Source organism: Eurytemora carolleeae, unplaced genomic scaffold (genome assembly GCF_000591075.1).
Source record: "Eurytemora carolleeae unplaced genomic scaffold, Eaff_2.0 scaffold121, whole genome shotgun sequence".
NCBI lineage: Eukaryota > Metazoa > Arthropoda > Copepoda > Calanoida > Temoridae > Eurytemora > Eurytemora carolleeae.
In genome coordinates this window covers 319,950-344,469 of record NW_019396146.1, presented here as the reverse complement: position 1 = coordinate 344,469, position 24,520 = coordinate 319,950, and the positions used below count along the sequence as shown (strand labels likewise).

General features: G+C 33.0%; 1 protein-coding gene across 3 annotated transcripts in view; it reads left to right on the top strand.

Annotated features, from left to right (window-relative positions):
* The window catches only part of LOC111696322 (putative ammonium transporter 1), a 23,028-nt gene extending 10,092 nt beyond the window's left edge, over positions 1-12,936 (top strand). Inside the window, exons 13-29 of one of the 3 annotated variants that reach the window (XM_023465894.1) lie at positions 1,839-1,924; positions 2,337-2,469; positions 3,050-3,104; positions 4,446-4,515; positions 4,862-4,916; positions 6,047-6,119; positions 7,476-7,553; positions 8,056-8,213; positions 8,341-8,415; positions 8,472-8,517; positions 8,888-8,951; positions 9,324-9,373; positions 9,711-9,779; positions 10,010-10,084; positions 11,507-11,528; positions 11,559-11,620; positions 12,674-12,936. In XM_023465894.1, the coding sequence (XP_023321662.1) occupies positions 1,839-1,924; positions 2,337-2,469; positions 3,050-3,104; positions 4,446-4,515; positions 4,862-4,916; positions 6,047-6,119; positions 7,476-7,553; positions 8,056-8,213; positions 8,341-8,415; positions 8,472-8,517; positions 8,888-8,951; positions 9,324-9,373; positions 9,711-9,779; positions 10,010-10,084; positions 11,507-11,528; positions 11,559-11,620; positions 12,674-12,862 (1,360 nt within the window). In that variant the 3' untranslated portion in view covers positions 12,863-12,936. Of the gene's footprint in view, positions 1-1,838; positions 1,925-2,336; positions 2,470-3,049; positions 3,105-4,445; positions 4,516-4,861; positions 4,917-6,046; positions 6,120-7,475; positions 7,554-8,055; positions 8,214-8,340; positions 8,416-8,471; positions 8,518-8,887; positions 8,952-9,323; positions 9,374-9,710; positions 9,780-10,009; positions 10,085-11,506; positions 11,621-12,673 lie in introns of all 3 variants that reach the window. The other 2 variants (XM_023465893.1, XM_023465895.1) reach the window with 2 other exon arrangements.
* The last annotated feature ends 11,584 nt before the right edge of the window (positions 12,937-24,520 follow it).

The window sequence follows — 24,520 nt, the reverse complement described above, 5'->3', positions numbered from 1 at the left end:
TATCCATTTGCATATGGAATTTAGATAAAATACTCACAGGTAGAAAATCATCACTATCTCCATCCAACTCTGACAGGAGTAAACTCTTCTTCCTGTCCTTCTCCTTCCCTTTCTTCTCCTCCCTTCTGCTCCTACTTCTTAACCTCTCTTCTTCTCCATCCTTCTCCTTTCTTCCTTTCCGATTCCGATCCTTCAACCTTTCTTCTCCACTCTCCTTTCCACCATTTCTCTTCTCTCTCTCTTGGGAGCTATCTTCCGCACTTGATTCTGTTTCTCTTCCTCTACGTCCTTTCTTTGGTTCTTCATCTTCTTCTTCGGATGCTACTTCTTTACTCTTCTTCTTTTCGTCCTCTTTCTTCTTTCCCTTTGCTGGTGTTGGTTCAATATTCCTTCCTGTTACTTTTCTGCTTTCTTCTTTATCATCTGCTGATTCTACAACTCTGCTGTTCTTTCTCTTCTCATTTTCTTTCTGTTCTTTCTTTCCTTTAGCCGGAGTTTCTTCCTTTCTTTTTGGTTCTTCTTCTTCTTCTTCATCTTCCTCAGAGTCTATAACTCTGCTTTTCTTCTTCTTAAGTTCTTCCGCCTTCTTCTCTTTTCTTCCTCCTTTGATCGGGGTCTCCTCTTGGTATTTATCCTTTCTTTGTCGGTTTTCAGGTTGTTCGTCATCAAATTCTTTCTTCTTCTTTTTATCTTCCTTCTTCTTTCCACGAGAATTATCTTCTTCTTGGTCCTCACCATCTTCATCTTCTTCCTTTTCCTCCTCATCTTCTTCGTCTTCTTCTTCCTCACTTTCCTCAGCAACCTTTTTAGGCTTGGCTGCGGATCTTCTTGTAGATTTCCTTTATTACTAGCCAACTTCTAGCTATATGCAGGTATAGGTTGGTTTAGTAGCTGGAGCTTTTCACTTTATAACCAGCCAACTTCTAGCTATATGCAGGTATAAGTTTGTCTAGTGGCTGGAGCTTTGTACTTTATAACCGACCAACTTCTAGCTATATGCAGGTATAGGTTGGTTTAGTAGCTGGAGCTTTGTATTTGATAACTAGCCAACTTCTAGCTATATGCAGGTATAGGTTGGTCTAGTAGCTGGAGCTTTGTATTTTATAACCAGCCAAATTCTAACTATATGCAGGTATAGGTTGGTTTAGTAGCTGGAGCTTTGCACTTTATAACCAGCCAACTTCTAGCTATATACAGGTATAAGTTTGTCTAGTAGCTGGAGCTTTGTACTTTATAACCGACCAAATTCTAGCTATATGCAGGTATAGGTTGGTTTAGTAGCTGGAGCTTTGTATTTGATAACCAGCCAACTTCTAGCTATATGCAGGTGTAAGTTGGTCTAGTAGCTGGAGCTTTGCACTTTATAACCAGCCAACTTCTAGCTATATGCAGGTGTAAGTTGGTTTAGTAGCTGGAGCTTTGTACTTTATAACCAGCCAACTTCTAGCTATATGCAGGTATAGGTTGGTTTAGTAGTTAGAGCTATGCACTTTATAACCAGCCAACTTCTAGCTATATGCAGATATAGGCTGGTTTAGTAGCTGGAGCTTTGTACGTTATAACTAGCCAACTTCTAGCTATATGCAGGTATAGGTTGGTCTAGTAGCTAGAGCTTTGTACTTGATAACTAGCCAACTTCTAGCTATATGCAGGTATAGGTTGGTTTAGTAGTTGGAGCTTTGCACCTGATAACTAGCCAACTTCTATTTTTTTTTCGACAACAAATCATTATCTGAAGAATCGGGTTTCTTTTAAGCCCAAGAAACAGTTACTGCGCTAGCGAATACATTTTCACAACATCAAGTACATGATTAGTTTCTTGATACCATATATTCCAGATTAGATGATGCAACTGATGCAGTATCTGTCCATCTTGGAGCTGGTATATGGGGAGCTATTGCAACACCTTTGCTTGCTAGAACAGGTAATAAAAGAATTCACAACGCTTTGTCTGATCAAGGATAAATTGATAAGATAAAGAATTTTGAAAATTGATTATTTTAATTATTTTGGTTTTACTACAGAAGTGACTTGCAGTCCTTGCAGAAACAAACAATAGGGATGAAATATTGAGAATAAAACATTTATCAATTTTGAAACTAAATCTTCTAAACTTGGTTTCTTCGCTCCAAAAAGATATTAACTGTTCATAGCTGTAAATAAGAAAAAGTTTATATATAGCGAGTTATTATAGAAAACAGAATTGTTAAAATTATTTGTTTATGTAATATTCAATAGTTGAATACTCTGGGAAAATTTATCAATTTTTCAGATGTTAAAGGTCAAAACTTTTAAATGTTTGTTTTTGTGATATTTAATCCCGTCTTTATCCCCAGATCTGTTGAATCCTGGTAAGGATATGGGTTTCCTGGTCGGATGGGAGCTAGCTGGAGTTATATCTTGCTTTAGTTGGACTGCAACCATCTCAGCTATTCTTCTTCTTTTACTTCTTGTCATTGGAAAACTTAGGTATAAACCACACATTCTTATTCGGGATCAAATTTAATAAATCTTGGATCGAATTCAATGAATTTGCGAGGTTGCTGAACTACAGACCACCGGTTCAATGGGGAGTGTAAATAAAGTCTTAAACCTTTAAACAGACCCTGGAATTTAGATAAAATACTCACAGGTAGAAAATCATCACTATCTCCATCCAACTCTGACAGGAGGAAACTCTTCTTCCTGTCCTTCTCCTTCCCTTTCTTCTCCTCCCTTCTGCTCCTACTTCTTAACCTCTCTTCTTCTCCATCCTTCTCCTTTCTTCCTAATAGGTGATTTATATTTGAACCGGCATTAGATAATTATTAAGTTCGGTCGCTGTATACACAAAGTATCTGATAGTTAATTGGATCTTAAAATTGGGTTAAAAATATTGAAAAGATTTTTCCTAAAAATAATAGGTCAAGTCAGATGTAAAAATTTGAAAAATTGTTATTCGGGTTCCACTTAATAATACCAATATGTGCCTATACAGATGTTAATTATATTATAATTAAAAAGTGCAAATAATTTAAAATCTGTTTTTAATTCAATTTTTCTAATAAAGGGTTGATGTGAAAGTTGAAAACCATGGAGCTGACATTTTTAAAATTCAAGAACAGGTCAGATTTTCAAATCTTTGTCAGTAAAGGGAATGTCAACTCTCCATTTTATATATATATATATATATATATATATGTATATCCCAACATCTCATCTAAGATACATAAGAAATTTTATTTTTTTCTCTAGAGAAATTTATTTTTTAATAAAAGTGACTTCAGGATTTATGCCACATGGATTGGACTAAAGAAAATTTTCAGATATCGTACTTGTTATGTTTATGGATGGAAAAGCGATTTATTTTCTTCTTTTTATTGGTCAGATAGCATTGTGGATAGAACATGTTACTCTTACAGACAGTCCTTTGTATCGTTTAGAAATGGTGTTAAAAACTCGACCCTACTGTCAACCTCATCCATATCAATGTCGTCAATGTTGTGAAATCAATAAATCAAGTGAAAAGAAATTCAACCAATTTATGCTAACCGTGAAACCATGGAGAATACCGCAATATTTCACTTTTACAATTAATAGAATTTCATGTCATTTTAGAACAATGTCAAATTTTATTGTTCTATTATGCAGGGTTACCCACAAAGGATGAACTTTATATTTAATTAAGTGTGGTGTCGCAAAAATTGTCTTAGATGCGGAACGGATAAACTATAACTTCAACTAAGAAAGAAACATTGCAGCAGCAGGGAACCAGGATTTAAACAAAACAAATTCCGTTCAGTCGTCTTTAAACAGGGAATGAGAATAAAAGGAAGGGAAATGGCGCTGGTCTGGCGTGAGAAAACAAACCAGTCGCACTGCTTTGCAGACGAGTTCGTTATTACACACACACACTCTTTTGGTACAGACACACAACATGACTACAGTCAAGGAAATTGCAGAATAATGTCGTCAATTAAAATTAAGCTTAAATATCTAGTAGTTTATTGTAAACTTTAAACAAATTATATTCTTTGCATGAAAATTTGGCTTATAGTGTTGACTTATGTCACAATCGGATATACATTAATTTCCATCCTTTGGTGGTTATTTTTGATGGGGTCTCGGCCTTGATTTCCACGGAATGATGGTTGATCTTTTATTTATTTATTTATTTACTACATGTATAGTAAACTTATTTTTAAGTAAACAATTAACAATAAACACAAATACCCTCATAGACTGTACAAATACCGAGATTCTTATGTACTGTATAAACCTACAGTACACACCTTCAGTTCGTTATTACTTACACACACTCTTTTGGACAGACACACATGACGTTTCCGCCCCCTGTATCTAAAGTCTGATCCTTTGTGGGTATTTGATAGTCCTCTTTATGACCGAGTGTAAATGATTTAACTAAAAAAACTTTTCTAAAATTCTTTTTATGAAATATTTTTCAGGCTTATCCTTCCACTGCTAACCACTGTGATGTAACCATGGATGGAGTTTATTACAATATAAAGTCACCAGGTTATTATATGGGACTATGAGTGCTATTTCAAGCGACCCACCATGCAAAAGTCACAAGCCATTTACAACGGTATACCCTTTAAACCTTTGACGGATTATTTCGGAAATACCAGATATGTTCAAAGTGGTATTTCATGATCAGCCAAAGATTTAAAGGGTATTATTGTTAATCAGACTCATCAATTGAAATTACGCCTACAGTCCTTTTAATGGATGTTATTTATAGAAATGGTTCCTTGTTTAAATAAATTATAAAATTTAGAGTAAAAACTTTTTCGTTTAATAAAAATATTTATTATTTGTACATTTTATAAATCTTAGGATTATGAAATCCGTGATTTTTTAGGATTATCACCTTTTCCTTTCTTGGAGAGGAAACCTTTGGGTATAACAACAGCCAGGTATAAATTGAACACAAATACAATTTACATTCAAAGAGATGAGGAATTCTCGTGTTTTTTGGTCTGTTTACATTTTAAATGCATTTTTGGTCTGTTTACATCTTAAATACATCTACATAATAAAGCTCTTTGCTTTGTATATATATATATATATATGTCAGCTATAGCTGGACAAACTGCTGGACCGAATCGGCTGAATATTTTTAAGAACACCTATTAGTACTTGAAGGGCAACAAAGGCTAAACAAATTTCGAAATTTGTCAATATGTATATTAACTTGTGCGCGCACTGTCCTATCTGAACATTTTTGGGGTCCGTGAAGATTTTTGTTACATAAACATTGAACAGAGATAAAAGAGTTTCTTTTAATCTACAATTTAAAATATTTTAAATCCTGTGTAATTTTTGCAACCCTTCCTTTTAATACAATTGTTCAAATTTTAAAACTTGGTTTTAAATCCATATTTGTTTCTTGATTCAAGTTCTTTGTAAAGGGATATAGTTCCTTAGCACTGAATTATTCAAATACAAACAATGATATTCAGAATTAAAACAAAATGAAAATATTAGAAACATCGCTAAGAATTCATTTATTTTGTTAACTGGGAAAACGAGCTTATGAGGCCAGATTTAATGAATCGCGCCGCGCAGGAACTCAATTCTCGAATTTTACAAACATGTTGTGTACTTCACAAAGGGTATTCACGCAACTCTGGCCCTTTGGTAAAAGTAAATTCAACCTAAAGTCTGACCGCGTCAACCTTGTTCACTGGCTAGTCCTATTAAGTGTCTACTTTATATACCCAATTTCCGGGTGATACAGTACTAACTGGGACCAGAAAGGTTGACCCGGCTCGGAAATTCAAATGTACTACAGTTGCCAGTGTATTATGCACATACCTTTTGAGAAGTTTTTTCGTCATTGCCATGGACCTATTATGCCATAGTTCTAGCTGAACATAAGCGGTTAAACCTCGTCCACGCGGTTCAACCATTTCTGGTTATTTATTAAATCTGGACCCTGAACAATGAGTTCAGAAATAGATATATCATAACTGTTAAACTAAGATTGTTTTGAAGTGGAATCTTAAAACCAAATGATCTCATATCTTTAAGATATATTTTCTAGAAATGCTTCGTGCACTGCTGTAGTTCCGTCTGTACACCATGAACTTCTACCATCAAATATGACGTCAACCCAGGTAGAGAACATAATTTTCTGCATCTGTAAATGGAAAGGTTATCATTTTTTCAAAATTTCAACCAACTGTTTTTTTACTTTATAATTGGATACTGATTAAATAGAGCTTTTCCAAAAGTCAACATTCAGTTGTAATATTTGGACAAAATAGACAGAATTAAGAGCTGATGAGGGTCGATTCTACCCCCACCCATCAGCTAAAACTGGTTTTGAAGTACCTTAGCAGTACCCTTATCTCGCATAGCTCAAGTTGAAGTGGTACCACAATCAAAATCATTGAATGTTAGTTTATGGAAAAAAGTCATTGAGATTATTTCATCTCGTTAAAGCAATTCCAATATTAAATTATTTTCCTCATATGATTATCGTACTATCTATACAATGTCTTGTTTGTTAAATTTATTATCTATGAAATGTTCTATCTTTAAAATTTATTATCTATGAACTGTTCTATCTATAAAATGTATAATCTATGATGTGTCCTATCTATATAATTTATTATCTCGGAAAGTTCTGATCTCTGAAGATTCCAAGCTTAGAGATGACGAATCTTTGAAATGAATACAATTAAATGCTTTATCTTTGAAATGTTTGATCTATGAAATATGTCCTTCACTCCTATCTATGTCCTATCTACAAATTTCCAATCTATGACAAGTTTTTCTACTCTATTAAATGTCTACACTATGAAATGTTCAATCTATGACATGTCCAATCTATTAAATGTCCAATCTATGAAATGTCCAATCTATAAAAAGTACAATCTATGAAATGTCTAATTTATTAAATGTCCCATCATCTTTAAAATGTCCTAGCTATCTTTGAAATGTCCTATATAACTATCTTTGAAATGTCCTAGCTATCTTTGACATGTCCTCGCTATCTTTGAAATGTCCTAGATATATTTAAAATTTCCAAGCTATTTTTTAAATGTCCTAGCCCCTAGCTATCTCTCCAATCTATAAAATGTCCAATCTGGGAAATTTCCAATTAATGGAATGTCCCATCTTTGAAATGTACATCTTTGAATTTGAAATGTCCTATCTTTAAAATGTCCAATCTATAAAATTTATTATCTATGAAATTTTCCAATATATGAAAATGTATATCAATGATAATAGTTAAAGAATAACAAAAACAAGGCAATTTAGAAATTTGGCATAACAAATCAGGGATGGTATGTACGGGAACGTGACGTAAAAGATAAAAAGTAGTTGTTTTCTATATTTTGGAGTGCAAAAAGCCCTTTCATCATTTTACTGAGCATATTAATAATCTTAATAGACCATATTTATAAGTCATCTCTATTGTCACGTTTAGTGGGCCACCGTGTAACTAATTATTTTTTCTTAATCAGAAACTTGAAAATATGATTCCACTGAATGAATTATCAAGAACTATTCCAAAAATCATCATAGGGGAATGTGAGACACAGGAATGTAATTGTATTATCAATATTTAATGCATAAATTAGGCCTCAAAAACCTTCTGTTAACGGTGAAACCCCTTCATGTAACCTTACTAACTCAACCTTACTAAAATATATATTTTTCTAAAAGCCAAACACATCTAATCAGTTTGTAATTGGTATTAACAATTAATGAAAGATTCTTAGTATTTTGGTTCAGGTTGCGCTAGGTCTAAGAAAATAACGGCTTTTACTGTTAACGGATAGTTTCCCAGTTATATCCGGTATATCTGGTATATCCGGTATATCCGGTATATCCAGGTATATCCGGTATATCCAAGTATATCCGATTTACTAAAATCATGATTAAAAAGAAGATGCACACAGTGATGAAGATCTTACCGTTTACTTTAGAAGAATGAATAACTTAGAATCCGGGTTAACGGTCCCTTTACAATAATAAGAAATGTTTTAAAATATTGTTATTTAGCCTTTTGTTATCATGAGGTCCATTTACAATACGAACTAGGGCCTGTCTCCTGAGGTTTCTCAGTTAGCTCTACCCCCAACCTATATACCGGCCATATCTGTTTCCCACGTGGAGAACCTCAACTCCAGACCTAGCATCAGTCCTGGACTGACGGATATACCGGCCAAAAAGGGGGAATATGACTATGAGGCTATGAAGTAATTTTTATTCATAATTTTTTATAATTAAATATTTTTATCCATTTGCATATAAATTGATTGTTTGCAGAAAAAATACTTATAAAAATTTTTCAATTGAGATTAAATAAAATAGTTCTTTTTTTAGGTTGACTTTATCAGCACAAAAGAAGAGACTAAAATCTATCAACAGTTCTAGAACTAGTGATGTGCTTCTTGCCAGGTAAAATATAAACATTTTTTAACGCTGATTTATTTTATGAAAACTTTTATTTTAAGAGATAAGAATGGTTCTCAGAATAGTCTTGCTGCTTCCCCAGTCCAGGCAGGCGACCTAGAAAATCCCCTAAAGTGGACTAAAAATCCTCCGAATGCCTTAAACCTTTTTATACCCGAAAAGTCCTCATTTATTTTTAAATCAAACGCATTTTTTTTAGAAGTCTATCTTCTGCTGTCAAAATTAAACATATAGGTCTAAAATTTGTACATATGTACTTTAAAAGAATGATTTTGACAAAAATTAATGAAAATGGTTAAACAAAATTAAGGAACCGTAAAAACTTGATCGTATTTTTTCATCCTCACATGTAAAACTCCAGATAAAGAGTTTTTAAAATTATACAGTAAAAATGATTTACATTCGAAATAACTATTGAATTTCTAGAAACGCCCCTAAGGTTGGCCTTCCTGTTCAGGTACAACCCGAGATTTTGAGAGAAATTGCGGCAAATGCGCACAACTTTAACTACCTTGAAACAAGTATGCAATAATTAAGGGGTTTGCCTTTTTGGGGTGCTGGTCTGAGATTTTTGTACTTTCAAAGCCCTTGATAAATTTATATAAATTTTTGAATAATAATTACACCTTTATTTTGTCTGGATTAACATAAATACATATATAATTACAGGGGGAACCATACAACTATGGAATATTAAGATGATTGTAATCAGGCTATCATTTCAAATAGTCGTATGAACACAAACCAAAGCTATATAATAAAACTATTTGCTCTCCAACAAGATCAAATCCAAACTAGATCGATAAAATGTCGTATTTCTGTTCCACAGTTTCAAAGGTCGTACAATGCTTTAAATGTTCCACATAAGCATTAAGCATTCATTATTTTTTCAGGTCTTAAACGAGCTCAGAATCAGAATACAGAAATTGAAAATGAATCCAAGGTTATAATTTAAAATGTGTTTTTTTATTAAACCTTTTAGATTCAAAAATTCAGGGGTGTACTGTATGTTTTTGAATAACCCCCCATCCCCCGACCAATGGGGGGAATGAATTTTGAAAAAATGAAAAATGAAAAAATGCAAATTTTTCATTCTCTTCGATAGATTTTACTCAAAAGTTCATTTTATTTTCTCCAATTCACCAAATAAACCCCTAAAAATTGAAGCCGCTGCATGCAAACTTCTCGGGGAAAATAAATGATTTTCTGAAAGGGTGAGGGGTGGGAATTTTTTTTAGAGAAAATATACACCCCTGCAAAAATGTTATTATTTTTACCAGGGTATTGAAGGAGTTGAAGCAATTGTTACAGCAGATAAGACTGGTCAGAAGGAACTAGATTTATCCAAGGTTAGGTGGGGGGGCCGGGGGGGGGGGGTGTTATTTTTCACGTTTGCTCTTGGGAGTTGAGAAAGCGGAGTGTGATACATATTCATATTCCAACTTTATTGATTAAGATGCTAGGAAAGAAAAAAGTTCAAAAAGTACGTCGGAAAAATGTTAAAATATATATTTTTACTTTTGACGACACAAACATGTTTGGGAATAGCATTCATTTTGTAAATATCCTTTTTTTACAGGGTAGTAGAGTTGTTGCAGAGGAGAGTGGATTTGATGAAAACCGGTCAACTATTAATAGCTCTATTGGTACACAGGTAGAGGATTCTTATTTTCTGACTTCATTCAAACCTTACAAAATTTGTTAAACTGTGTTCAGAAATTCAAATTTTGCACATAAAACGTTGGCAGACATGAAATTGAGGAACTTTGGACATTATTTAATCACTTTAATAAATAGTACACATACAGTTATAATTGTTATTTTTATGGAGATTATATTTAAACCCCTAAATCTAAATGATAAATCTCCCAATGTAAGCATGACTGTTCTTGAAATTGAATTATCAATCACTTATTATTATTATTATCTTAAATTACTTATTCCTTTAAAAGGGACAGAAGTGTTTCAAGTTTAAATAACCATGTCGAATTCTCAACAGTAGACTTTAAAACTCCATCTGAATAACATCATTGTTTTTTATCTTAGTTCGTGATGAATTAGGAAAATTTCCTTGTTTTTTCACTTTTTAGATAAACCACAATTAAAAACTATCAATTTTGAAATATAACTAATGCAGATAACTCAATGATTCTTGATAAAACATCGGAATTGTTCTTCATCAAATGGATGCTCTCTTGAAATTACACGTACAGTCACTTTAAGGAACAAACGTAATGTAACAAATACCTTACTCCAATAAGTTCTTATAAGTCTGTACCAATCCAGGTATAACCTTCTATATTCTCAATGTGTATCGTACAGATATAACTCGCTCTCGAACTTGCTGTCCGATCAAAAATACTCAGTCTGTATCAATCCAAATACAACGATATTGTATTTGTTGGTACGTTTCACTCAGATACAAATCGAGATATCACGCGCTAAAGAATTCAGTGTTCTACAATAATACCTTCGTATGTATTCAATCCAGATACAAAACTCTCTGAATTTCTTAGTCTGTAGCTATCAATCGAGATACAACTCAATCAGACTCTCTGCTTCTGTACACGAGAATTAATGCATGTCTGAACGTAATGAAGCAAAGATTCATGTCTGAACGTAAAGAAGCAAAGATTCATGTCTGAACGTAAAGAAGCAAAGATTCATGTCCAACGAATCTATATTTTTGGGTTTTATGGTACATGTTTAATTAATGAACATAGCTAAATTAAATTGTAGTTAACCTAATGAACGTAGTTAAATTCATGAACGTAGGTTACGTATGATGTTATCTCGTTATATATGTAGGTACTAGGTATGTTCAGGTTTACAAATATGGGGTTTACTACGGTAGCAGGCTATGAAACAGCATAGATACACATTAACTATAAGAAACCAAGAGAAGCTGTCAATTAAAAAAGCTTCTCTATAATTACTTGTAAACTTGTAATTCGAAAAAAACTTGATAACTATCAAAACTTAAATAAAAAAGGCGTCTTCATTGTATTGATATAATCGCTTACCACTGTACTATATTTATTACAGGTATATGTATCTAGTAATCTTGTTTTATAAGGCGTCCCAGCCCTCTCTAGTCAACCTTAACAAGGACTTGAGTCTACCCACGGACCTTACCAAGGACTTGAGTCTACCCACGGACCTTAACAGAAATCAAGAACTGAGTCCTGAGGTTGGTGTTGGGACATTTCACTAAATTGGACATTTAACCCTATCTCTGCTGGGGTACTTGAAAACCAGGATATGCTGGGGGGGGGGGTCAATTTGACCCCCCCCCCCTCTAAATCCCATGTTTGATGTCCAAATATGACAAATTATACATCATTGGAAAGCTCGTGTGCTCTACTTTTAGAATCTGCAAAAAAATTGCAAATTTGCAAAAATTGAATTTTTTATCGCAAAATCCAGTTATATAGTAAAAAGTTTGCAAAAAAATATTTGTCCAAAAAATGAAAAATTATATAGTTTTGAAAAGCCCTTGACCATGCCATTTCAAATATGCAAAAATTTTTGCAAAATTTTAAATAACCTGAATTTTAATCAAGAAAAACTAAAAATGTGTAAATTTCTTTTGACAGGTTGTTTGCAAAAAATTTGCAATTTTTTTTCGCAAAATTTGTTCAATTCGTTTCCTTCCATTTAGCTTTCCAAAAATGCTAAATTTTATCAAAATCTGAGAAGTGGAAGTGGGTCAAAACAAAGATTTAGTTTGTTACAGGAAAAAGCAGTCATTCAGGCAGTGTGCCTGAGGACTCAGGCATTTGGTATTAAAGCCCGGTTTTAGGCCTAAAGGGAGGGCTTTGGGTATATAGGAAAAGTCAGAAAATTTCAACAGCCTCAGACCAATACTTTTTGAGTTATGTAAAAAAAAACTACAGGCCCCCCCCCCCCCCAGCAGGAATAGGGTTAAATAATTCTAAGACCGGACATTTCTTAGACTGGACATTTCATAGTCGTTAAGTCCGGACATTTCATAGTCAGGACATTTTATACACAGGACATTCTATTAACAAGACATTCTAGAAGATTTTAATAGACAAGTTAGTTCCTTATTTCATAATGATCTTTCTTGATACATTTTACGTCATTATTTTAAGATGAATAGTTCAGTTTTGTCTTTGTATATCAAACATATTAAAGAACTATCTGATCTATGATTGTGTCATTTATGAAGTGTGTTGTAAAATGTAGTTTCTATAAAATTAAAATGTCCAAACACCCTGAGGTTGACTTGAACCAGAACCAGATCTTGAACCAGGACCAGATCTTGAACCAGAACCAGATCGTAAACCAGGAACAGATCTTGAACCAGGAAAGGAAGACCAGAGCTAAGGAAAGGAAGGAAAGGAAAGAGGAGATATTGAAGAAGCTAAGAGCTTCCAAAGAAGTTATAAACGAGTCTCCTCTTATCTAAAATAGAAATGCAAGTCAAATTTTATCTAATTTTGTAAAATAGGTTTCTGCTGAAAATAAACGCCATTTTTAATATCACGTGTAAATCAAATACATGAATTAGAATAATTCCCATATCATAGTTGATCATTCCCATATCATATTTGATCATTCCCATATCACATTTGATCATGTTCCCATATCATATTTGATCATTCCCATATCATATTTGATCATTCCAAGCTTGACGGGGCTGTGAAGTTATTTTCAGTGAATCTCCATGCACAAATGGCAATTTCCAATATAATACACACCGATACCCTTAAAGGCTTTGTTTGAGTAAGTATGAATTAGATTATTTTTCATTATTATGGACCGAATATTTGTCCTATTATTTATCAGATAAAGGTTGCAAGGGTACCGTTGTGAATCGGGTATTGTTAAGTCTCTTTAACGCCAAAATACACACTGTCTACTCTGAAGAATCTTGTATTTTCTGCACGCAATCATATTAGCTTTTTAAAATTTTCATGATGATCTTGGCTTTTGTTACATCATGAACTCCCGGTGTCTTTTTAAATAGGATTTATCTAATTCCTACATGTTTGAATAATGATGACGAATGATGTTTCAAGTTCGTGCTGCTTTCTTTGGACAAGATTTATCGTGTTTCCATACCATGCAATGTCGGGTTAAATAAGGAAAATATGAGAGTCGCTGCTTAATTCCCATGTTTATTGGGACACCCAGTATTTAAATTTAGCATTTCAGTTTTTATCTGTAACGACAATTTGTAAACGTTCATTTGAAACAACCCTAGTTTTTTTTCTACGATTAAAGAAGCTTAATTAAAAAGTTGAATAAATGCGAATGTCTATTTTAATTATTGGAGAGAACGCTGAACTCCATACCGCTGGTTCAAATCCTAAATCACCTTTTCAAATCCTCGTGAATCTTTAAATTTGAATAGATGACTTAGGATTTGAGTCGGCGGAAGGTAGTTAATTAGGCGACCTCTCTAAAATTCATTAAATTTATTCCTTTGGCTCTTAAAATTGTATTGAGTGTAGTTGATTTGTTATATGATGTTTTAAGGAGAGCTGAGTTGTTGATTTAACCAAGATAAGCGTGTTCATTAACTACTGATGGGCATCAACTTGAGGCTCGTTATTATTTTTAAATATTCAAACTTTTTAGACTTTTAGGAGGCACCACACAAACCTGATAAATTAATCCTATTCCATAATTTCATGCTAGATAAGTTTGCTTTTATTGCGTTCTGCAATATTTGTAGATATTCATCCAAACTACTGGAAAATCGTTTTTTTTTTGTTTTGAAGAAGGTTTCATCGTAAATATCTTTGATCAAGGAGAATATTCGCATCATAAAGCAAACTTATCGAGGAAAGAATTTGGAAATTTAATTAATAAATCACATTTTTGAAAAATACTTCTAACTCGTCCAAACGATTCCCATCTCTAGATTCAAGTCATTCCTATCCCTAGGTTCAAGTTATTTCATCCCTAGGTTAAAGTCATTCCCATCCCTAGGTTCAAGTCATTCCCATCCCTAGGTTCAAGTCATTCCCATCCCTAGGTTCAAGTCATTCCCATCCCTAGGTTTAAGCCATTCCCATCCCTAGGTTCAAGTCATTCCCATCCTTAGGTTCAATTCATTTCCATCCCTAGGTTCAAGTCATTCCCATCCCTAGGTTCAAGCCATTTCCATCCCTAGGTTCAAGTCATTCCCATCCCTAGGTTCAAGTCATTTCCATCCCTAGGCTCAAGTCATTCCCATCCCTAGGTTTAAGCCATTCCCATCCCTAGGTTCAAGCCATTTCCATCCCTAGGCTCAAGTCATTCCCATCCCTAGGTTTAAGCCATTCCCATCCCTAGGTTCAAGCCATTTCCATCCCTAGTCTCAAGTCATTCCCATCCCTAGGTTCAAGCCATTCCCATCCCTAGGTTCAAGTCATTCCCATCACTAGGCTCAAGTCATTCCCATCCCTAGGTTCATTAAAGCCCCCTCCTGCATCACCTCCATATCCTTATACCCCTGCCCCCCTCCCTACCTTTAATATGCAGTTTTCCCCTACAGGCTATATTTGTGATATTAGACCCTCGATTCGCTTGACCTTCGAGATTTCGATATTTTGATATTTTGATTACTCGACATTTTATAAATTTGACTAATCTTGAACTACAGAAAGAACTTATTTTTCAAAGTTAAAAAATTCATATAATTTCCCTTTTCGAAAAATAAATACATATGACATTATCTAAGTTGCTTTTCTAAGAAATGCGGAATTATCAACTTTCAAACTTTGATTTTCACTTAGGACTTGGACCTTGAGCCACCTTATTTTTTCCATTAACCGGTTTTTAATGACCTATAATTAAGAAATATCCCATCAAATTTTTTTATTAATTTATACCTATAGGTCACTAGACATAGTTTAACCCAATCTGTATATTGTAGCAGGAAAATGATGTTTTGATCTTTCCTGCGACTGTAAATAGCATTTTGTTTGTCATTATTTTTACCCTTCGNAAAATGAAAGGGGGTATAGGATTACAGCGAAAAATGAAAGGGGGTATAGGATTACAGCGAAAAATGAAAGGGGGTATAGGATTACAGCGAAAAATGAAAGGGGGTATAGGATTACAGCGAAAAATGAAAGGGGGTATAGGATTACAGCGAAAAATGAAAGGGGGTATAGGATTACAGCGAAAAATGAAAGGGGGTATAGGATTACAGCGAAAAATGAAAGGGGGTATAGGATTACAGCGAAAAATGAAAGGGGGTATAGGATTACAGCGAAAAATGAAAGGGGGTATAGGATTACAGCGAAAAATGAAAGGGGGTATAGGATTACAGCGAAAAATGAAAGGGGGTATAGGATTACAGCGAAAAATGAAAGGGGGTATAGGATTACAGCGAAAAATGAAAGGGGGTATAGGATTACAGCGAAAAATGAAAGGGGGTATAGGATTACAGCGAAAAATGAAAGGGGGTATAGGATTACAGCGAAAAATGAAAGGGGGTATAGGATTACAGGGAAAAATAATCGCTTTTTATCGCTACTAATCTTATTTCTATCTGAGCGTCTATAATGAGAAAATTGTTAAAAACGATTTATACTGAAGAACGTAGCGTCCATACAAATTGGCTAAACAATTTTCGAGCAAACCCATGGATGCCCGGTTAATAGGCTAAAATCTATTTTATCAAGTGTTTTTAATATTCCACGAGCAACGCCGGACACTTTAGTAGCTAGTATGGCTCCAGTACAAAAGGTAGAATTACAAAAGGTAGAATTACAAAAGGTAGAATTACAAAAGGTAGAATCGATCATAAGGTAGAACGACAAAATGAAGAACGATCAAAAGATAGAACAATACAAAAGGTAGAATTACAAAAGGTAGAATTACAAAAGGTAGAATTACAAAAGGTAGAATGACAAAAGGTAGAACGATCATAAGGTAGAACGACAAAATGAAGAACGATCAAAAGATAGAACAAACAAAAGGTAGAATTACAAAAGGTTGAACGTTCAAAAGGTAGAATTGTTAGCATGATCGTGCTTTGGTTCATTCTGAAGAAGGTTGGTAGAGTGAAATTGCCCGCCCCTTGCATCCCTTTTAGAACTTCTGGCATCGCCAGAACTCTGTACCATTCTTAATTTTCTCAAAATTATATTCATATTTCTGGTCGTCAATCAATGTTCTTTTCTTCTTTTGATTCACCCCATAGTTGACCAACCTCTCCATGCTAAATTCAACCGAGAAATGTAGTTTTGTGAATTTTTAAAAAAAAATCACGGATTTTCTTGTAAAAATTAGAAAATTTTCTTCCTTCTCAAAATTAAAAAAATTCAACCTTTTGAACTTTCTACCTTTTGTTTATTCTACCTTTTGATTGTTCTACCTTTTGTCATTCTACCTTTTGTACATGAGCCGCTAGTATAATTTAAAATAAATCTTTGTGTAATTTATCAACTCAAGTGACTTGTGGATGTTTGCTGCAAATATAAATATAAAAAAGTAAATTAACAATTAAAAATTAAAAAATGAGTTTTTAGGCCAAAGATGCTCCTTTAATCTATAGAATATTTTAAACATATGCAGCCGAGAGGGACATCAAATAAAATTTTTCTGTTAAAGTACAAGAGTCATGGAAAGAAAAACCTAGAAAATTTGAGGGATTACAAATTTTGACAGGTTTGAAAATTAAGTTGATCATTCTATTTTTCATGTTCTCTGAACTATGTAATTTCTCCTTATCTTCTAATTATCTCAAGATACTGATCTTCTAATCTCAAATCTTCTTTTTCATTAATATCTGGAAACTTTAAACTATTAATCATAATTCATACATGCTACAGTGAGACTCATAAAACGTTGGAAGACGACATTACATCAAAATTATGTATATTGATATTGATGTTGTTCCAAAGCAAATAAAGTCATTGACGTATATAGCAATGCAATGAAAACACATTTCTATTTTGATTTCCAGCAAGCGTTTCAAACATCATGGATAGACAGAAAGAGAAATAAAGAGAATCTATCAATTAACAACTTATCTTTGTTTACTTGTAAACGTGTAATTAGAAAAAAGCTTTTAAAAAAATAAAAACTTGAATACAGTCGTTTTTTTGCATTGATTTGAACGTCGTCTCTGTAGTTTTACCCGCGCGAGCTTGAAAATCAAATCATTAAGATTAACTTTACACAATTGCCGTGTTTCATGACAATTGTAATATTAAAAATATTATAAGGAGTAAGATCGTAATCAAGGAATGGGGTTAATTAATATTTACAAACCATTTAAAAATTTTACGATGATAAACTGTTTTTTTTTATTATGTAAACCTTCATGTTTTCTGTAGACCTCCTTGTATTTTATATACCTACATGTATTCTGTACACCTCTCCACGTAATCTGTAGACCTCTGATTATGTAGACCTTCATGTATTCTGTGGAATTGAATGTAATCTGTACTTCTGTAGACCTGCATGTATTCTGTAGACCTCCTTGTATTTATTCTGTGAAATTGAATGTAATCTGTAGACCCGCATGTATTCTGTAGAGTGTAGACCTCCCTGTATTCTGTAGAGTGTAGACCTCCCTGTATTCTGTAGAGTGTAGACCTCCCTGCATTCTGTAGAACTTCCAGTACGTTGTAGACCTTCTTGTATTCTGTAGGCCTTCTTGTATTCTGTAGACCTCTTTGTATTATGTAGACCTCCTCGTATTCTGTAGACCTCCCTGTATTCTGAAGACCTCCCTATATTCTGTAGAATTCACTGTATTCTGTAGACCTTCTTGAATTCTGTAGACCTCCCTGTATTATGTAGACCTCCCTATATTCTGTAGAATTCACTGTATTCTGTAGAACTCCCTGTACTCTGTAGACCTCCCTGTATTCTGTAGACCTCCATATATTCTGTAGACCACCCTGTATTCTGAAGACCTCACTGTATTATGTAGACCTCAAAAAATTCTGTAGTATTCACTGTATTCTGTAGACCTCCCTGCATTCTGTAGACCTCCCTGTATTCTGTAGACCTCCGTGTATTCTGTAGACCTCTCTGTATTCTGTAGACCAATGTATTCTGTGGACCTCCGTGTGTGCTATAGACCTCTCTGTATTCTGTAGACCTCCCTGTATTCTGTAGACTTCCATATATTCTGCAGACCTCCATGTATTCTGTAGACCTCCCTGTATTCTACAGACCTCCATGTATTCTGTTGAACTCCATGTATTCTGTAGAACTTCATGTTTTCTTGAAACATTTAAATATTCACAATAAATCTTAGAAAATATCTTATTGTCTTTTTCTGTAGAATTGATTCATTCCATAACTGCTCATGATTCCCACAGTCAAATTTATTACGTACACACAATTTTTTATGAATTTCATATATTCAATTTAATAAAATTAAAAATGTAAATCATACAGGGTGTCCCACGAAACATGACGGTTGATAAATAGTTATCAATGTCGTCTTCCCTATACTGTATTAGATATTATAGGCTTTTTGCAGTTTATTTCAGTAAAAAAATCTTTTGCTTAAATATATTTTACTTTGAAATCAATTTTACTATAAAATGACTCCCATTAGTTTTATTATTGTCTTTGGTATCAAACAACTTAACAAATAATGGAAGAAAACATTCTAGGCTACTCACCAACTGTCACGTTTCGTTAAAAGAAAATTTGAAGATCGTCTTAGATCTTTGAAATAATTTGCGGCATTTCTTCGGAAACCTGGTTAGTTCTGGCGTTGGTGGCATGTTTTATCTGCGCTTTAAAACTGTTTCGTTGGTTTTATTCAATAGATTTTAAGATTTTCACAAATGTGAGTGAATTATTCACGTATGAATAAAAAGTAGCTAGAAACATGCATTTCATGCTTTCTGAATATCAAGATATCATTTTTAAAAACTATATTTTAATAACATTTTTATAAGTTCGATGTCTGTTTATAGAAAGTCTCTGTAAAGCTGTATATAACTCGATATTGGGGTGTATACGTGCATAAAAAGTACACCCCATGTATATAAATTATTGCTAATAATTTCTAATCATTGGTTTCATCCTTATACGATAGATAATGGTTACTCGAAGGGGTAGATATGATATTTTCTTAAAATACATAAAAATCTACATAAAAAAGGGGGATTTTAAATCATTTTAAAGTTTATTTTTCAATCCCTAAAACTCCCCCCCCCCCCCCGGTCGCTTCCATTTATAATGTTTATTTATCTAATGAGATTAATGAGATCCAGCCACAGGGCTATACTACTTATTGTAATATGGTTTGGAAGGTATGCAATAAAGAATACTAATCATTATCTATCAACTAATGATCTTTGATATCTCTGGCTTTAAGGGTTCTTATCCATAAAGAATAAATCTTAAAAGACGACTGCAATAAAGAGAATAAATATGAGAATTGAGAGACGATTTTAAGATAGTAAATATGATTTTAGACTATTTGGTATGCTGAAATCCGTGTAATATGCAGTTGTCTTCTTATAGGATACTAGCTGAAGTGCCCGGCGTTGCCCGTGGAAAAAAAATGTTGATAAAATATATTTCAGCCATTTTGGTCCAGCCGTTCGGCCAGCTATAGCTAAAATGTAAATATATAACTATTTTCAGAGTTACCCACAAAGGATGATACTGTAAAGACGACCCAAAACTCTAAAAACATGATAATTTGAGTATTTTGATGGTTTACTAAATGATTAAGCACAGAAATATGCTAGTTTTGGCCTACAAGGAACACTGATTGTTAGGGAATGAACTAAACAAGAAATAACTTTAGTTTTTTTAGAAAAGTTTTGCAATGCTATTTTTCAATTTTCTATTAATCCGCAATTCACTTTTTTGAGAAGCGAAAAGACACAACAGCTATAAATTCAGGGGGGGCTGGATCTTAGATACCTTATTGGCCTGAGTGTACACTCCATTTAAATATTATCAGAAATCACCCCTGCGTACTGTAATATACAGATTGACCTTTGGTAGTGATGTACTAGGCCTGTACAATTAGTAAAGAATTAGCGTACTTCATCACTCTACACACTATAACCTCGTTGTATAAATTACTAATTGTCCCTAAGACTAAGGTGCTGGTTTGGACCGGACATGCACTTTTTAATTAGAGGGTCGCTTGAAATTACTCTTCAGTCCCTTAGGTCATAGGTTACAGACTACACAGTGGTCAAAAATCCTCTTAGACCTATTTGATTTTTGAACTTGGAATAGAAAGTGTTTAACTCGTCTTTAAATTTCATTAATAACAAAACAAAAGAAAACTGACATTCTACAATTTAGTTTTTACCATTATCCTCATCATAAATCCAAATTGAAATATTTGTAGAACCCATTAGGACGGGGGGTTTGTCAATTTTAACAATTAAACGTAATTAAAGTTTAAACAAATTACAGGGTTTACACAGGGCAAGGCTAGGGATAGACATCGTGTTTTTTCTAACTAATCTTTTCCGTTTTGAGTGCCCAATTTTCCGTTAGAGACGGGAAACGTTTTGAAACCAACATCTTTTAAAAACGATCGTTTGGAATTTTTTCATCTTTTCTCGTTTTAAAATTTTTCAAAACAGCACCTTTTTTATAGGATTGTTTCGAATTTTTTTACAACGAAACCTTTTCAAAACAATCGTTTTAAATTTTTTCAAAACGACACCATTTCAAAACAATCGATTTAAATTTTTCAAAACAAGTTGAAAAAAATTGAAAGTTCCTATCCTATCCTATCCTATCCTATCCTATCCTATCCTATCCTATCCTATCCTATCCTATCCTATCCTATCCTATCCTATCCTATCCTATCATATCCTATCCTATCCTATCCTATCCTATCCTATCCTATCGCTGCCTAACCTGTTCATAAATACAGTCCAGGGGTGTATTTACATTTCTTAAGAAACATTCCAAACATTCTAATATTTGAAGGGTTGAATAAATGATATAAAGTGTTTATGAGCACTGGTGGGCCTCATTTTAGGTTTTTTTTTTACGATGAATGCCCTACAGAAATATTGATTATTTTTCAATTTGCAAAATTGTAATCTCGATAATTTTGAATTTTTTACATTATGCTAATTTTTTCTCTAATTAGATATTAACTCCAAAACTATTTTCGAAACGGAAAACAAAACAAAAGCGATTTTTTATCGTTTTGAAAAATCGCTTCGTAGATAATTTTTTTCAGAGTAAAAATGCTCCAAAATATATACCAAACAATTTTTAAATAGGGGTGACATCTGAGATTCTTATGGAGCCTCCGAGCCTCCTAAGAGTTAACAACTTAAAAAAAAATGAGTGATGTTAGATTTACAACTTTACCCTTCAAAACTCTGACATTTTTTCCCTGTATCAGCAACAAAAATGCGCAAATGACTTTTTAGAAAAGCTGCAAGGAAATTAATCATATTTTAAGCGAAAAAAAGAAGATCTCATTTACTGATGACCAGACTTGGAATAATAGTTACCCCTGTAAGCCGAACTTCTGACCCAAAACTGGAGGCCGTCACTTTTTTAAAGATTGATATTTCAATACTAATTCCCTCTAAAATCTATTCGATCCCGTATACGACTAAATAAGACTTTAAAAAAGAATAATTAACTAACCAAAGATATTCAGAAATAATTAAATCCTGGTTTATTAATCATAAGGATAATTAGTCTGGAAGATAATTAATTATAGGGATAATTAATTGCTTGTGAAAATTAAATCAATTACCCAAGTATGCTATATATCTCATAAACACTGTATACATGGAGAATAAAGTACATTGAACATGGAAAACTGAATATTGGACGAATTGAACATTACACGATGAACACTGAATTATAAAATCAGAAAACTGAAAACTGACAACTGAATTATAAAAACTGAAAACCGAAAACTGAACACTAAATACTGAAAACTAAAAACTGAAAACTGAATACTGAAAACTGAAAACTGAAAACTGAAGACTGAAAACTGTAAACTGAAGACTGAAAACTGAAAACTGAAAACTGAAAACTGAAAACTGAAAACTGGAAACTGAAAACTGAACGTCATCTTTGTTTTTTTTATAAATTGCTGCATCTATTTGTCAACCTAATTTTAGAAGTAACATTTTAGAGATAAGGATCACAACATAACCCTGGTCCCAGCATTTCTAAAATGTGATTTGCCTTTTTTGTGCTTTCAATATTACCGCAGATATGAAGAAATTCGTTCAGATTTCGACAATTTGGTTTTATTTAACAAAAATTAAATTTGGACGAATGTTAAATATCTCCGGTAGTATTGAAAGCACACAAAATGCAGACCACATTTTCAAAATGCAAGAACTAGGAGAATTTGTTTGTTATTATTTCAAGAAACATACTTGTTAAAGTAGGTTGACGACCTAATGTCACAAATAAATTCCAAAATTAAAGACGACTTTCAAGTCGTCTTGCTATTGTCCTGTTTTGTGGGACACCCTGTAGGTCCCATACAAATTCAGGGAGTTGCATTATTAAACTTAGATCTTTTAAATGATTAAATAAAATTTTAAATTAATCAACTAGTTAAGATAGTACAACCTATTAGCGATTTACTTTAAAAAAAGACTCTTTCGCTGAAGAACATGAGCGATGAATTTTGTAAACGAATCTTCATTTCACCCTTTATTTATAGAGTGACACACCCAATTCACAACGGTACCCTTAACCTTGAAACCAGAATAAATAATGTGACAGGCCATACTAAAAATAAAGGGTCACTTGGAATTTACCAGAATCCTGTAAAGAAATTGTGAAAAGATTTGCCAGTAGTTTTAATTTTATTCTTATAAAGATGAACACAACTAATTCTATGATAATTGATTCAGAGTTGTCTAGGAAACAGTAAAAATGGTAGAAACACGTGTCGGAAACTTAAAATATAGCTTGCGGAGTCGCGGACATAAACTCGAAACCAAGTTTTCTTTAAGGCATAATTTTTCAAGGGTACAAATATTTTCCGTTTCTTAGATGAAAACACAAGGAAATACTTTGTAGAAAATCATTTTAAAAGGATTAAAATCCAAGAGTTTATAAAACTAAAGTAAAATCCAAGAGTTTAGAGAAAACTAAAGTAAAATTCAAGAGTTTAGAGAAAACTAAGTAAATTCACGTTCGATAGAAATCTTTTCATGTACAATGAATTGAATATTAAAAAAGCCATTGAAAAAAAATGTTTTGAATTTCTAATATGTAACCATGATTGAATTTGCTTATCACTCCTAGAGGAGCTATCAGGTCACAAAGTCTTACCAGAAATGTCTCATACAAACATAAGATTTTTTGCCACAAACTCTGATTTTATAATTCCAATATCTTTGCAACCTGTTTGTTTAAGCCTTTGATATTTCAAACTTAGACTATTTGATCTAAAAGAATTTTTAGTTTGAAACATCAAAGGTTTACAACAACAGGTTACAAAGGTAAAGTAAAGGGATTAGAATATTAGAGTTTTTGGCAAACAATCAATGCTTTTGACATTCTCCTTCTGTCTACAGCGGAGTGAGAGTTATACAACAAAAAATAAATTAAAAGCTGTGGAGATGAAAATAGTAGCTGTTGATGTAGATGTGAGTAAAAAAGTAATTATTACTGGGAGTTAGACATATGAGCTGCACAATGCATTATATTGTAACTTAAGATGTAGACCAATAGGAATAATAATATTATAAAACTTATACAAACATCTCTTCTTATGAACTATCTGTTATTCTAACTTTTCAAAATATAAATGTGAATATAAAAATTATTTTTTCTTTCATTCTTCACTTTTAAAAATTGATCGAAATAAAAAAACTGTAAAACTGAATTAAAACTTTGTAGCATTTTTAAGGCCATTTTTTGAGACACCCTTTATATTTCTCTTTATTGAGACACGCTGTACATTTCTCTAAAAAGTAAATCCACGTGATGTAATAAACAGGGAGCATGAGGTGAACTACTGCGTAAATTTAATTTATTTCAGTTATCACGTTCTTAAATGATAAATTTAGTGTATTGAAATTGTAGTTTTCAATTAAGTCCAGCGACGTTATGCAAAAGATATCTAAAAAGAACCTAAATTTCGAGTTTTCAATTAAAATAATGGCAATTCCTTTTAATGTAA